The sequence below is a fragment of the Ailuropoda melanoleuca genome, chromosome 16 (assembly GCF_002007445.2).
Source record: "Ailuropoda melanoleuca isolate Jingjing chromosome 16, ASM200744v2, whole genome shotgun sequence".
NCBI classification, from domain to species: domain Eukaryota; kingdom Metazoa; phylum Chordata; class Mammalia; order Carnivora; family Ursidae; genus Ailuropoda; species Ailuropoda melanoleuca.
The window spans coordinates 89,514,702-89,528,916 of record NC_048233.1 but is presented as its reverse complement, the minus strand read 5'-3'; the positions used below and the strand labels follow the sequence as shown (position 1 = coordinate 89,528,916).

The window sequence follows — 14,215 nt, the reverse complement described above, 5'->3', positions numbered from 1 at the left end:
CTTTGTGGGGGGTCAGCGGTCCCAGTTTATTGCACTGGAGGGTCTTCCCTCGGATCTGACCCCTCTAGTGGGCAGAGACGGGCTTGGTTTGCAGGCATCACTGGCTAGTGGCCAACTCCAGGTTGTATTCGCTGCCCGGCCTCCAGGGCTGTCTGGCCAGAGGAGCCGGAGATGATGGGCTCAAGTCAGGGGAGGAGGGTGCGACATTAGAAGCCTTCTTGACATTGCACTGAGCCAGAGAAGCCAGACTCAGAGGGACCCACCCTGTACGATGTGCCAGTGAGTCAAATATGGTAGACGAGGATGGAATTCTGCTGGAGTCCACTGATGCGAGGTCCCCACGGCCGTCAGACTCATGGGGACAGAGAGTGGACGGTGGGTGGTGGGGCCGGAGGGGGATGAGGGTTGGTGTCTCAGGGGCACAAAGTGGACGGTGGGCACCGGGGCCAGGGGAGGGCTGAGGGTCGGTGTCTCAGTGGGACAGAGTTTCCATTTGTGAAGATGGAAAGTTCTGGAGACGGACAGTGGAAACAGCTGCACAACATGAACGAGCTTAGTGCCCCTGAGCTGTGCACCTATAAATGGTTAAGACGTGAAACGTTATGTTGTGCGTTTTGCACAGCCGTCTTAGAAAGAAGCACTCTGGAGGAGCTCTTGGGTCATGTTGGTCCTGGGCTGGGGCAAGGGGATCAGGGCTCTGGCTATGGAAGGACTTAGGGGAAGGTGTCATCTGGAAAACACCCTCTGACTCTCCCGTGTGTGGTGAGAAAGACGGCGGGGCTGGAGAATCCCTTGGATTCCTTAACATTTAAAGCCACTGGAGTTGATGAAATGGCCTAAGGAGCAGAGTGAGAAGAGAAAGGGGCCTGGTCGGANGAAATGGCCTAAGGAGCAGAGTGAGAAGAGAAAGGGGCCTGGTCGGAGCCCAGGGACCCCAGTATTTCCACACCTGGGACAATTGTGAGGGGGGTCAACAGGAGACTGGGAAGCAGCACCAATCTATGAGGACTTACGGGGTCCCCAGCACTGAGGGCGGCCGTGCCAGGGCCAAGGTGAGGACAGAACGGCGTCTGCTGTGTTTGGGAGCATGGAGGTCCCTGGTGGGCAGTGGCCAGATGGCGGGCTCCCAACAGGAGGGGATGAGAGCACCATCCAGGGCTCTGTCACACCACCGGGGGTCCCGGGCACAACTCGGAACCTGGGATTTCGTTTCCTGGGCCGTGGTAAAGACATTCTGCTTCCGCAGCCAGCCCGGGCTGCTCCCGCCCACCGCCACCGCGTGCGCCGGCAGACCCCAGACTCCGCTGTGGTTCTCGGAGTGACTTCCGAGCGCAAGCCACACGGCCACACCCGTCACCCGACCCACGTCCCCCGACCCACGACCCACGACATGGCAGGGAGGTGATTCAGGGAAACGCACTGAAGGGGATACGTGCCGCCCGGACACCTCCCTCTGCCCCTCAGCCCCTTCTGTTTTCACGAAAACACAGCTTTATTGAGACATGATTCACATACCACGAAATTCACTCTTCCAGAGTGTCCGGTTCTGTGGCTTTTAGCTTATCCAGGGCCAGGCAACCACCACCACTCCTTCCTGTTGGAACATTGTCAGCTCCGCAAACCACATGCCCCCGAGCAGCCACTCCCGCCTCAGCCCCAGCCCCGACAGCCGCACCCCTGCTTTCTGTGTGCTGCGTGCCTTTTCTACCCAACTCCCAGATACAGATGAAGTAAAACCCATCTCCCACCTGGCGAGCCGCAGCTGAGGCCGCGTCCTGAGAACACCCCCTCCCAGGAGAGGGGCCAGCCCTCGTCCAGGCGAGTGGCAGCCCACGACAATGTATCAGGCTTCCAGTCCGGTGACATGAACGGAGCACCTGTATACCAAAGCGTAGGGGTGAAGGAGGAGATCCAGGGACTGCACTCGGACCCCACGGTGTCCTGGGAGGTAAGGCAGGAACACAGACCGCTGCTGCGGGCCTGGCTGTGCAGCGGGCCATGGGGTCCCAGCCACGCCGTAAGCACCTTCCTCCACCCCATCCCATGATCTCTCCCGCCGCACAGACTCTGCTGATCGTGGCTCCTGGCCTCATGGGAGGACCTGAGCCTTCATTCCTGGAGGGTCAGGGCCAATGGCTGTGATTTTTCCCTTGATTTTCGTCCCAGAACCCAGGAATCTGAGGTGCTCCAGGGGATCGCCTGCATTCCAGACATACTCCGCCTCAGCCCCGTTGTATAATAACCCCTCTCCCTGCGATAGGATCGGCTCTCCAGCACAGGGATCCCAAAGTGGCCTGGTGGCTGTCTCAGCTTCCAGCTTCGTGGCTACCTGTGTGTCCTCCACTGGGGGTCCTTCCCTCGCACGCTCGGACTTCCGATCAAGGGGAGCCTGGAGTCGGGGGCGGGAGGGCACGATCTCAGCTGGAGGGCTCCATTAGGTAATAGCGACCACAGCCACTCCCCCTCCAACCCCGGGGTCTCTGCAGCCACAAATTGGAGCCACGAGAGCCCATGTGGATCCAGAGTGGACCCCGCACCCTGGAGGTGCTGTCCCCACCCTGCAAAGCATTGCCACCCATTAGCTGCCACGTCGTGGCCTATCGGGCCCACTGCTTCAGAGTGACCGACAAGTCCCATGAGCAGGGCCCCCTTGTCCCACGCCCCTGGCTGTGACTCGAGCTCCTTGGCGGGAAGGAAAGTTCCGTGAGACGCCGTGATTGCGAAGCAAGCACTCTGTAAGTCCACGGCTGGGGTTTGGGCAGAAGCGCCATGGCCAGGGAAAGCGGACCCACGCTCGGAGTTGGGATCTACTCGTGAGGCCAGGGTGGTGCCCCCTCCTTGACAGAGGCCGTGCAGTGTGATGCACTGGCCCAGGGAAGCTGGTGGGTCCCCCACACGGTGCTGGGGTGTCAGTGTCTGCAGAGTAAGACCCCCATCAGAGCTGAGACATAGGGTCCCTTCACTCACGAGCCCCTTGCCGACGACAGCGGCTGGAAGGGAGGCAGGCTGATGCCCACAGGAGGGTCAAGCTGTCTACCTGGTACCTGAGCTTGTCCTCGGGGGAGGCAGGCAGCTCTCCAGGAGGCGTTCACACAAGTCACAGTATCTACCCATCCTGTGCGTTGTGCTGAAGTCGACCCACAGGCCTCCTTCCCTCACGTCCTGCTACCAAGTTTCCAGTTGCGTTCCTTCCAGGTCCCTGACCATCAGCCGCGCTGTTAGCCACTGGTGGTGAATCGGTGGAGACCTGTGCTCTGGCCCCTCCGCCTACAAGATGGAGCAAGCGGAGGCTTGCTGAGTTTCTGCCGCGGCCCCTGGGCCTCCAGGTTGCCGCCGTCCCTCAGAGGGGCTGCAGGCGTCTTGCTCGGTCAGAGGGTGTCTGCAGATGCTGCGGAAGCATTTGTAAGCCAGGCCCCGATTTTTCCATCCATATCAGGTCGTGGGGAACTTCCTGCGAAGCCAGACGCACTGGCCGAGGTCGTAGCCGGAGCGGGCACCATGGGCCTAGAGCCACTTCTTCACGGTACTCATTGTGCCGTCGGAACACGCGTTGGGCCCAGTCTCATATTCGCGCCTTCCGGGCAACAGTGGCATAGAGCCTTGCCCACCCAGCTCTGCGGGACGGCACCATGTGCTCCGTGGGTCGGACAAGCTCCCCACGGACGTGCAGGGCAAGGCTCACACGTTCCGTCTCCACCAAGGCCCGACGCCAGCCAGAGTCTGTTTCTCGGGCGGGGAGCTGCTCCCAGAGGGTGGCGGGGCTCTGCTCGGGATGCCGAGGGTGCTGGGCTGTGGCTTCCCTGCGCGCCCAGCCCGAGGCTCCAGATGGCATCGTCGTGTGCCACAGATGCTCCGGGGAGCCACCGGTCACCTCAGGCCCAGCAGCCTCGCACGGCAGCCCGGGCCTGCTGCACAGACTTGTCTCAATCCAAACTGACAGCGTTCCGGGCACTGGGAACACGGGCCGGAGTGTCTCACGTCCAAGCTGCCGCCAGGGTCTGCAGAGGTCCTGCTGGGGTCGGGCTTCTGCAGGTACAGGAGGGCTGGGACGGGGTCTCTACTTACCAGGGTGTCCCAGGGCTCACCACCTCCTGCTCACCAGGCTGACCCATGCAACACTGTCACCTACGGGACCGGTGTGCTGTCCTGCGGGACGGAGAGCGGGCCGAGCGCCTGTGGGTTAGACCTGGCAGAGGTAGGAGGGGGAGCGCCGGCAGATGAGGGCAGCCAGCCCCTGGGGGTCTGTATGAAGGGCCACAGCAGGGGTGGGAGGCAGACGCATCACCAGCACGGTGGCTGAGAACATCAGGAACTGTGGAGGGACCACAGGGAGACACCACCTCATGCCGGTCAGAATGGCTAAAACGAACAACTCAGGAAACGACAGGTGTTGGCGAGGATGCGGAGAAAGGGGAACCTTCCTCTTACACTGTGGTGGGAATGCAAGCTGGGGCAGCCACTGTGGAACAGTATGGAGGGTCCTCAGAAAGTTGAAAATAGAGCTACCCTACGACCCAGTGATTGCACTCCTGGGTGTTTACACCAAAGATACAAAGATAAAGCTTTGAAGGGGCACATGCACCCCAGTGTTTATGGCAGCAATGTCCACAATAGCCAAACTATGGAAAGAGCCCAGATGTCCATGGACAGATGAATGGACAGAGAAGATGTGGTATATATACAGTGGAATATTATGCAGCCATCAAAAAGAATGAAATCTTACCATTTGCAACAACATTGATGGAACTGGAGGGTATTATGCTCAGTGAAATAAGTCAATTGGAGAAAGACAATGATCATATGATTTCACTCATATGTGGAATATAAGAAACAAAACAGAGGGTCACAGGGGAAGAGAGGAAAGGTAAACTAAGAGGAAATCAGAGAGGGAGACAAACATAAGAGACACTAAGTCATAGGAAACAAACTGAGGGTTGCTGGAGGGGAGAGGGTGGGGACAGGAAACTAGGTGACAGGCATTGAGGAGGGCACATGGTGGAATGAGCACCGGGTGTCACATAAGACTGATGAATCACAGGCCTGTACCTTTGAAACCAGTAATACATCATATGTCAATTAATAGTATTAAAATTTTAAAAAATGTAAAAAAACAAAACAGAAATGTGGAGACAATGAGGAGACACAGGGACTGGGAGGAAATATTCCCAAACTCACCTTTAATGAGGACTTGCATGCGAAATATGCAACGGGCTCTGAGAACCCCAGAAGAAGAAAACAGCCCGACCTACACGTGGGCGGAAGACCTGGGTGGAGAGACCGGCAGCGGAGACGCACGGTGTCACGCGGCGTCGGGGAAACGCACAGCAGAACAGTAGTAAGCTCCCTGTGCGCAGCTGCTGGAACGGCCCAAATCCAGCCCCAGTCTGGTGAGGACGTGGAGCAGCAGGAACGCTCATTTTTTGGCTGGTGGGGACGCACAGTGGGGCAGCCACTCTGGGAGACAGTCTGGTGGCTTCTTACAAGACGACACATCCTGTCGCCACACGATCCAGCACTCACGCTCCCTGCTCTTTACCAAAGGAGCTGAAAGCTTATGGCCACACCAGACCTGCCCCCAGGATGTTCACAGCAGCTTTCTTGATAGCTGTAGCCGCGCCATTCGTAACTGACCCAACTTGGAAGCCACCAAGATGTCCTTCAGGAAGTGGACAGATAAATACACGGAGGCCCATCCAGACCCTGGCCTATGAATCTGGGACGAAGAGAAAGGAGCCATGAAGCCATGGAAAGACGTGGGGAACCTTAAAGGCATCTGACTGAGTAGAGGAAAGGCTGCATACTGTAGGATTCCGACTCCGGGACATTCTGGAAAAGGCACAAACGACACACGGTACAGATCAGGGTTTCTCGGGGTTCTCCGGTGGGGGGGGTGAACAGGCAGAGCTCACTGTCATCTGTGCAACACCGTCATGGGGGGCAACGTGTCTTCCGAACCCCCAGAATGTACACCACCAAGGGTGACCCCTCATGTCAGCCACAGGCTTCAGGCAATGACGGCGTACCAATACTGGCCCCCCGATTGTAACCGTGCCCCCGCGAATGCAGGGTTTTAGTAACGGGGACACCGTGTGGGGAGAGGGGGCATGGGGCGCCCTCCCAACGACCGTGCAACTTGTCTGCCCACCAAACCTGCTTAAGAAATAACTTCTATCTTTGGGGGTGTCAGTCGGCTCCCTCGCTGGAGTTCGAGCCCTGCGTTGGGTGTAGAGATCATTTGAAATAAAAGCCTTGGGACATCTAGAGGTCCTGCCCAGGAGTGACTGCTCCTCCTGCTTTTCTCACCACCTCCCCCACACGCCTGTGCTGCTTTCCCCCGGGCCTCCCTGCCCCTTCCACCATGGACCTCCCATCACTCCAGACAGGCCCACGAGGTTGCTGGGTCCCGTCTCTTTGATGCACTGGTTTCCCCAGAACTGGCTCAGAGTTGATCAAGACATGGGAGGTGAGCGTATGAGGGATGCGGGCATAGTCCACCAGGGCCGGCCGCTGCAACGCCACAGGCGGGGCCTTCCCCAGCTCACGGGTCTTCCCGTGGTTCTGGAGGCTGGAAGCCCGAGGTCAGGGCCCCTGCATGCGGTTCCTGGGGAGCACCCCCCCTTCCTGGTCTGCAGACAGACCGCAGGGACGTCGCGGACCGCAACCTCACGACTTCATGTAAGAGCCCACCTTCCACCACGCCCTGGAGACAGGGCCGGGGCCCCGAATCTGGGGGCGCAAGTTCCAGTCTGTAGGGTGCTGGCACTGAGCCCACCACCCAAATATAAAGCCTCGTCTCATCCGACCCGATCCTGCGCCCCTGCCTCCGGGAGACAGAGCATCTGGTCCACGGGACTCCTCGGCACGTGGGGTCTGCAGCTGAGTGGGGCCAGGCCACGGACGGGGTGCTCCCTCGGTCCCCGGAGGGCGTGTGCACGCTGCCCTGGACAGGAGGCAGTGGGTGCTTCGCCGCTTTGGCCATCGGACATTGCCCCACCACTGGTTAAAGAAAATTCCAGGAGTGGGCTGGAAACGTTTGCCATGAAGGGAGCCTGGGGGGTCTGGGGACCACCGGGGGCGGGGGGAGGGTCCAGTCCACGCTCCTTGGTGAGGCCTTGGTCCAGGGTGGGGGCTGCTGGCTCCTGCCTCCACTTCCCCCCCGCTGACCCAGGGAAGCCTGGGGAGGTTTGAATGTCCTGCTCCCACACCCTGGGGGCCTCCAGACCCTGGTCTGCTCCTTCAGTCATTGGACACCAAGTTTCAGCCAGGTGGCGAGGGCAGCCTGGGCAGGGCAGGGACTCCATGGTGCCCGGGCCCCCCTGCTGATGGGGCTGCTCAGCAGAATGGAGGCCCCCTCCAAAGTTTGTCCCTGGTACTTGGGAGGTAATGCCGCCTCTCAACTCCTCTGTGTGCATCAGAGCCCCTTCCTGGGCCCCTCCCCGCCCCTCCATGGGACAAGCTCTGCGCCAGATTCCCGGGGCAGACAGAGCAGCGCCCAGCGCCCTGAGCCTGCATCTGGCTCAGCTGCTGAGTGTCTGGGCCAGGATGTGACCTGCAAACCTGGGGGGGCACTTCTGGGGGACACGGGGTCCAATGCGGTGCACACAGCTGACCCAGACTTAAGCCAGTCAGGAAGGAGAGCCTCCAGCCCCTCCCTGCGTCAGGCGAAGCTACCCCAGGTGGGACACGTCTAGGCTTCTGGGAGACAGTTCAGAATCAGGGCAAAGGGCGGAGAGAAGGCCAGAGGCTGTTCAGGCCCCCGTGTGGCCCCCACAAAGCTCATGGCACTCAGCCCCACCCCGGTGAGGGGCCCAGCCGGCAGAGCCCCACACACAGGGCTGCATGGAGGTGACGAGTCACCGGTGCCCTGGGCGCACTGAGGTGCTAACCTGCTTCTCTTCCTGGGTGGGCAAGTCCGCTCTGCTGCCCCGCCCCCGGCCTCTGCTGATGGAGTAGGGGGCGCCTCTCGCAGAGCTCCCTTTGGATGGCTGTCAGGACGGAGGGGAGAGGCTGCCACCTCCCGGCCCAGGCAGAGTGACCTCCAAGTGCTAAGGACCTGCTTCGGTGCCAGCATCCCTACCGCCCTTCCTAGGTAAACTGAGGCAGCAGGCAGAGGGCAGGTGGGAGCAAGTGAGCAAGGGAAGAGCTTCAAGAATTAACAAAATGAAAGGGTGTGAGAGGGGGCGAGTGAATGAAGGGTGGGTGGGTGAAGGCGCAGGTGGACAGGTGGACAGGCGGACAGGCGGACAGGCGGACAGGCGGACAGGCGGGCAGGCAGGCAGGCGGGCAGGCAGGCAGGTGGGCAGGCGGGCAGGTGGACAGGAGGGCAGATAGGTAGTCGACATCACTGAGTGAGTGGACAGCAGAGCCAGCTCCAAAGTGCCTGCTCCCCTCTGTGCTGTGAGGCTGGGGTGCTGGACAAAATCACGGTTTTAAATAAAACGTCTTGTAGGACAGTTTAGACTTAGAGAGCCAGTGCAGAGGCAGTACGGAGAATTCACATGTACCCACACCCAGCTTCCTCATACCAACATCTGACACGGGTATGGGACGTGTCACAACAAATCCGTGGCTATTGACCCATTACCGTCCATGGAAGCCCACACTGTATTCCGAGCGTCTCAGTTGTTCCTTCCTAGCCTGTTTCTGTCCCAGGTTCCCACGCAGGGCACCACAGGACGTTGGGTCCTCGTGTCTGTGAGTTTGTGATGACCCGGACAGTTCCGAGGGGAACAGGTCGGCACACTGTAAGGATGCCCCTCAGATGGGGTTCGTCTGGTGCGTGCGTCACGGTCAGACTGGGCTGTGGGCTTGGGGGCAGGACCCCAGCGTGAAGCACCCTCCCCACCGCATCGCGTCCCGGCCCGTGCTCCCCACCTGACTCGTGCCCATGATGCTGGCCTTGCTCACCAGGCTGGGGCGTGCGTCAGGTGCAGCCTTCCATCCCGCGGTCTCGGGCAGGAAGTCGCTGTGACAGCCACACCTGAGAGGCGGGGGCTAGGCTCCCGTCCACGCACAGTGTCTGCGATTGTCCAGGCCAGCAGGTGACCTGGCTCCGGCACCTGTTCCTCTACTCCATTGGCTATATGCCCAGCGTGGGCCCCTGGGTGTTGGTGGGATAGGGTGGGCTGCCGTCCTGCCCCGATGGACCCGGGGTCCCCCACTTTCACTCTTGCTGCAGCATGGGTCAAACCGTGGATCCACCTAGCACAGTCCACAGGCACCTGCCCTCCGAGACCCCCTCATCCCCTGCAGACCAGGGTGGGGACCACGGTGGGAGGCCTGTGGGCACCAGGTTGGACAAGAGGTCCCAGCTGCCCTGGCTCTGGGCAGAGGGAGGGAAGAGATGGCCAGAGCTGCTGGTTCCTAGAAGGCCAAGGGGTCACCTCACTTGCAGCTATCTGGGGCATTCCCCCTCCCCTGCTGAGGTCCCCGTGTCCAGGAAGACCCCACATGGGAGGGACAGAAGAGGACAGAGGGGAGCGATTGCAACCCAGAGGTGAGCCACCCACCCGCAGCACCCCCATCCCTCGTCATCCCTGCTGCCCCAAGGACCACAGCAGTGGCCCAGGGGTCCAAACTGGCCCACACTGAACCCAGACAGTGGCTTCACCACGTGTCCCGTCCATGGGATGGAGCCCCATGCCTGTCCGAGTCCGCAGCCTGCCCCCTGCTCAGGTCTGCACGGTTTAGTTTAATGACAGATTCGTGGTTTGACACAGCCTCCCTCCGAGGCCCACCTGGGCACTTGGGCACCAGGGCTCCAGCCCATCCCGGCCCTCCCCCCCCACCCCGCCAGCTCTGCTCTGAATCACCTTTCCAAAATGTTGCCGTCACAGAACATTTCAGATGGTGTTTCCTAGGATGATGCTTCAATAATGATGTTCAGATTCGATCCTGTCTCCCAGACTCCCCCAAGGATCAAGCCTTGGGCAGGATTCTGCTTGCATACTCCCAGGACAAGAAGCTCACCCCCTACCTGGCAACTTCGCCTCTACTCACCACCTCTTCCCGCCTCCTCCCAGGACGTGCTCTGTGGCCACACCAAGAACCAGGCCACGCCCTTCGGGGAGAGGGCTCCTACCGTCAGAGGTCCTGGTGCCTTGGGCCAGGGCTGGGGACAGCAGGGGTAGCAGGAGCTGGCCTCGCTGCCCCTCCCCTACCTTCCTGCCCGTCTTCCGTGTCTTCAGGGGCAGCCAGGGGCTCCGCTCTCTGGGGGTGTTGACAAAGAGAGAGCAGCCTACCTCCTGGGCAGGCAGCTGTGGTCTGAGGCCCCCACCCAGCTGGAAACCGCAGTGGGCGGGGAGGGCGGGGAGGAGCGGAGAGAGGAGGGCAGAGGAGAAGGGAGGAGAGATGGCCACCATGGGGCCCTGGAGTCGGGTCAGGGCGGCCAAATGCCAGATGCTGGTCACCAGCTTCCTTGTCTTGGTAACAGGCTGGTCGGGCGGGAGGGGTGTTGTGGGGTGGGGGGCCGTGTCAGGGGACCTCTAGTGCTGTGGTCCCCACACACACCCAGCCCTGCTGTCCCCATCCTGCCCCCGGGACATGCACCTGGGGCCCTGGCGGTGGACCTCTGGCAGGTGACCATTTGAGCAGGATGCCCTGCGGGCCCCGCCAGGCAGCACAGGACCTGGGTGGCTAGTGAACTGGTGTTGGAGGGGGCAGGGGGAGGGGGCTGGTAGGGCCGTGCAGACAGAATGATCCAAGGTTCTGGGTCCTTGGAGAAGCTTCACAATGAATGGGTGTGCATGGGGGAGGGCGGGGGGGGGTATGTGTGTTTGTTGGTGTATCTGTATGTGTGGCGGGGGGTCTGGGAAAAGGCCTCCCTGAGACCACCCTACAGAAACACCCAGAAGTCCCAAAGCTGAGCCTGTCTCAAGTGAGAAGATGAAGCTGGAGGGAGGTTGGCCAGGGGACCCAGGAGACCCAGACCCTGCTTCCCGGGCCTCATCCATTGTGTGTCAAGCCCCCCACCCCGGGTCTGCCCCACCCCCAGCTCCTGGGCCTGTCTATGGCCACCTTGGCTGCTCTCACCTACTTCGGGGCCCACTTTGCTGTCCTTGGCCACGCGTCCTCAGACAGGACCCCCTATGAGGCCGTGCACCGCTGGGGTAAGTAAGGTCAGGGGGCTCCTGTCGGGGAGGGGGCTTCAGGTGCAAAGGCTGTTGGGGAGACAACCCGGGCTGGGCGGGTGGGGGCCTCCTCGTGGAGCCGGGCTGGGTCAGGCAGGGCGTGGGGCCAAAGAGGGCACCCCGGGGTCCTTCTGCCCTGGGCAGAGCTGGGGGTCTGGGCCCCAGCCATGCTTCCACCTCCTGTCCTGGGGACCTGGGGACAGGAGGGAGGGTCAGGGGGCATCTAGAGGGCCTCAGTGTCCTGGACGGGTTGCTCCGGAACAAAGGGGCCTGGACCCGGCTGCACTCAGGCAAGAGTGCAGGACGCAAGGAGGGCAGCTATGGGGGAAACTGAGGCCCAGAGAGTCAGGCTGTGGTCCCAGCCCCACGCCTCCTGGCCCTTAGGCCCCGGGTTTTCACCCTGAAGCTTGGCTCCTGGAGCAGGAAGCCTGGGTCCTGGGCCTGGCCTGATAAGAGCGAGCACCCCACACATGCCTCGTGGCTTCTGCGATATCTCCGGGCAGACAGAGGGCAGAAGTTGGGGGCGGGGCCTCTGGCCTCCTCCTTCCCTCCTGCCTTCCGAGTACTGGGCGGAGAGGGAGTGGGTGGTGGGTACTGAGAGCTCCCAGAAGCCCACCCCTGAGGGGACCCTTGGGTGGGATTTCAGATGCAGGCCTGTGCATTGGGGACCCCTGTCAAGGGCCCCCCTAACCCTCCCCCTCTCTGTCCCCACCCAGCCTTCTATGCCTGCATCAGCCTGGCCGGGCTCCTGACCCTGGGTGCTGTCCTGGGTGCTGCGGCCACTGTGAGGGAGGCCGGGGGCCTCATGGCTGGGGTGAGTTCTCCCTGCCCCCCGTGCCCCAGCCCCTGGGATGGGATCAGGAGCAGGCAGGACAGGGAGGGCCCAGGGAGCCCGCCTCCCCCCACAGTGTCCTTGCAGAAATAGAGGCCTGAAGGATGTGCGCCAGCAAGGACCTCCGTGCACCGGGGTCAACCAGGGCCACTCTGCCAGGCCCTGCTTTACCCCCTGACCCACGGGGGCCAGAAAGGCAACGCCGGCCCTCCCAGGCCTGGGGGCCATCGGCAAAGGCGCAGGGAGGCTCTGGTTCCGCTGCACCAGAGGCTGTGGGAACCGGCTTGTCTTTCCTGTTACTGCGCCGGGGGAGGTGGGGAAAGCCCCTCCACTGGCCGGGTCACCTGTCGGGCCTGTGCCGTGCCCGCACTGCTCCTTTGCAGCTGTGGGAAGGCTCTACCTCACCCACAAGGGACCCCCATTCCTGCTCGTCCCCTTGGGCCCATCTTCGTTCCCATGGGCCTGTCCCACCGCTCGGCCTGCCCGCCCAACCCCTCCTCCGAGGCCCATCTGTCCTGCCCACTCTGGGCACAGGCCCTCCTCTCCTACCAGAACCTGGGCTCACTGGTGCCCTGAGCTCCCACACCTGCACCCCCGCCATCCCCTGGCACCTGCCCTCCCTGCCTGGGGCCTTCTGGGACTCCTCACAGGCTCAGGACAGAGTCCCGTTAATGGAGGCAGTCTGGGCCCAAGGCCCCGGGTGGGGGGGTCCCACAGGCCCAACCAGGAGGGTCCTTGGCTTTGCACAAGATCAAAAGTGAACAGAGAGCTCACTGAATAGCTTGAGTGAGGGACAGAGTCCCAGACGGAGTGTCCGGGAGACTCGGAAAGGACAGGAGAGGGAGCCTCTCTGTCACTTGGGGTTGGGGGTTTACACTGGAAAGGGGTCCGGGGAACATGTTCCTTCAGGAAGCCAGGGAAGGGTCTGATCGAAGGCGAGCGACAGGTGGACGTTAGGGGTTACTCCACAAATCACCGACAACAGTGGGCGTTGATGCCAGCGTCTGCCCAGGTTTGTTCGACGCTGATGTCCTGGGACATGCTCCGGATTCAGATCCTGCTAGAGGTAGCAGGTGTCTGGGGGCCCAGGACGGCCGTCGGAGAGCGACTAAGGTTCCTGCCTCCCCCCGGGAGTGGGAGCTTAGCTTCTTCGATTTGCAAGGGGAACCAGAGAGCACGAGTCACTGGGGCCGGGCAGAGAGGGAGCCTTTCTAAACCCGAGTCCCCTCAGCTTCCTGACCTCACCGTCTCCCTGCAGCTCTACGGGTCCCCCCGGCCTCCCTCAGCCCCTTTCAGCCACCAGACCCCCACTCTCCTGCCTCCAGCCCTCTGCTCCTGCAGACCCCACCCCTCCTGTGAGGGGTTCACAGGGCAGCGAGCCCCAGAGCCAATGCCCCTGGGCTCACAGAGGGCAGGCTTCTGGGCCCCCAGGGCAGGAAGGGCTCTCGGCCCAGCCTGTGTCAGCAAGTGTCCATGGAAGGTCTCCTGGTTCGTAAACATCCATAGGAGCGGGAACACCGTCACCTCCCAAAGCTGCAGCCCCGGGGCGGCCAGCGTAAGAGCCGGCGGCTCCAGCCCTAACCGGGACCCCCCCACCGGCTTGGGGGCTTGGCAGTGTGGGCGAGAGCCCAGCGGGAGAGACCAGAGCGGTCTGTCACTGGCCTGGAGGCAGGGACGGAGGGGAGGCCCAGTGGGAGCTGACGGGGCAGGTGGACCGTCCGTCTAGAGCAGGGCCCTAAGGCTTGGGACCTGCCAGAGGGGTGCAGGGCCGGCCCAGGCCCGGAGAGGCTGGCGCCGGGGCGGCAGCATGGCCACTAGGGGACGCTGTGGTGCTGGGCCAAAGCCAGGAGCTCCAGGAGGCGGAAGGTGCTCCCGAGGCCAGGTTCCCAGGCCCACCTCCCCAGCTGCCCCTGTGCTTCCCCGCCCAGATGCTGCAGGGGCCCCGCGCTGGTCCGTGGGGGTCTGCCTTCTGCATCCCCAGCCCCACCCAACGGCCTGCGGGCCGCTCTGTGAGAGAGCCGCCTGCTGCACCCAGACCCTGTCCTGGCCCCAGCCCCATGGCCCCCAGGGGCCCGCGCTGCCGAGCTCCCCGCACACGCGTGTGCGTGTCCATGTGCCCGTGGCGTCTGGCACGTCTGTGTGTGTGCACACGTGTAGCGGCACATATGAGGGACCATCAGGCAGGGAGACCCTTCCCAAAGCTCTGGGCGCCTGGCTGCTGTTACCCACCCGCCCCTTCCTGCCCCCACCTCCT

The 14,215-nt window shown here is 62.1% G+C and overlaps 1 protein-coding gene and 1 long non-coding RNA gene across 22 annotated transcripts in view; one reads left to right on the top strand and one right to left on the bottom strand.

Annotated features, from left to right (window-relative positions):
* The window catches only part of LOC105238031, a 14,227-nt gene extending 4,022 nt beyond the window's left edge, over window positions 1–10,205 (bottom strand). For 6 of the 14 annotated variants that reach the window (XR_004621263.1, XR_004621265.1, XR_004621266.1 and 3 more), the window contains exons 1-3: window positions 5,176–9,796; window positions 1,749–4,043; window positions 1,516–1,594 (exon numbers count right to left, since the gene is read on the bottom strand). This is a non-coding gene — a long non-coding RNA (uncharacterized LOC105238031). Of the gene's footprint in view, window positions 1–1,515; window positions 1,595–1,748; window positions 4,044–5,175; window positions 9,797–10,081 lie in introns of those variants that run through there. The other 8 variants (XR_004621270.1, XR_004621269.1, XR_004621264.1 and 5 more) reach the window with 8 other exon arrangements.
* A 12-nt stretch (window positions 10,206–10,217) lies between these two features.
* Window positions 10,218–14,215, top strand: part of TSPAN32 (tetraspanin 32) — a 21,333-nt gene continuing 17,335 nt past the window's right edge. For all 8 annotated transcript variants that reach the window (XM_019800603.2, XM_019800600.2, XM_019800605.2 and 5 more), the window contains exons 1-3: window positions 10,218–10,425; window positions 10,994–11,108; window positions 11,846–11,943. In XM_019800603.2, coding sequence (XP_019656162.1) covers window positions 10,351–10,425; window positions 10,994–11,108; window positions 11,846–11,943 — 288 coding nt within the window. In that variant the 5' untranslated portion in view covers window positions 10,218–10,350. The remainder of the gene's footprint in view (window positions 10,426–10,993; window positions 11,109–11,845; window positions 11,944–14,215) is intronic.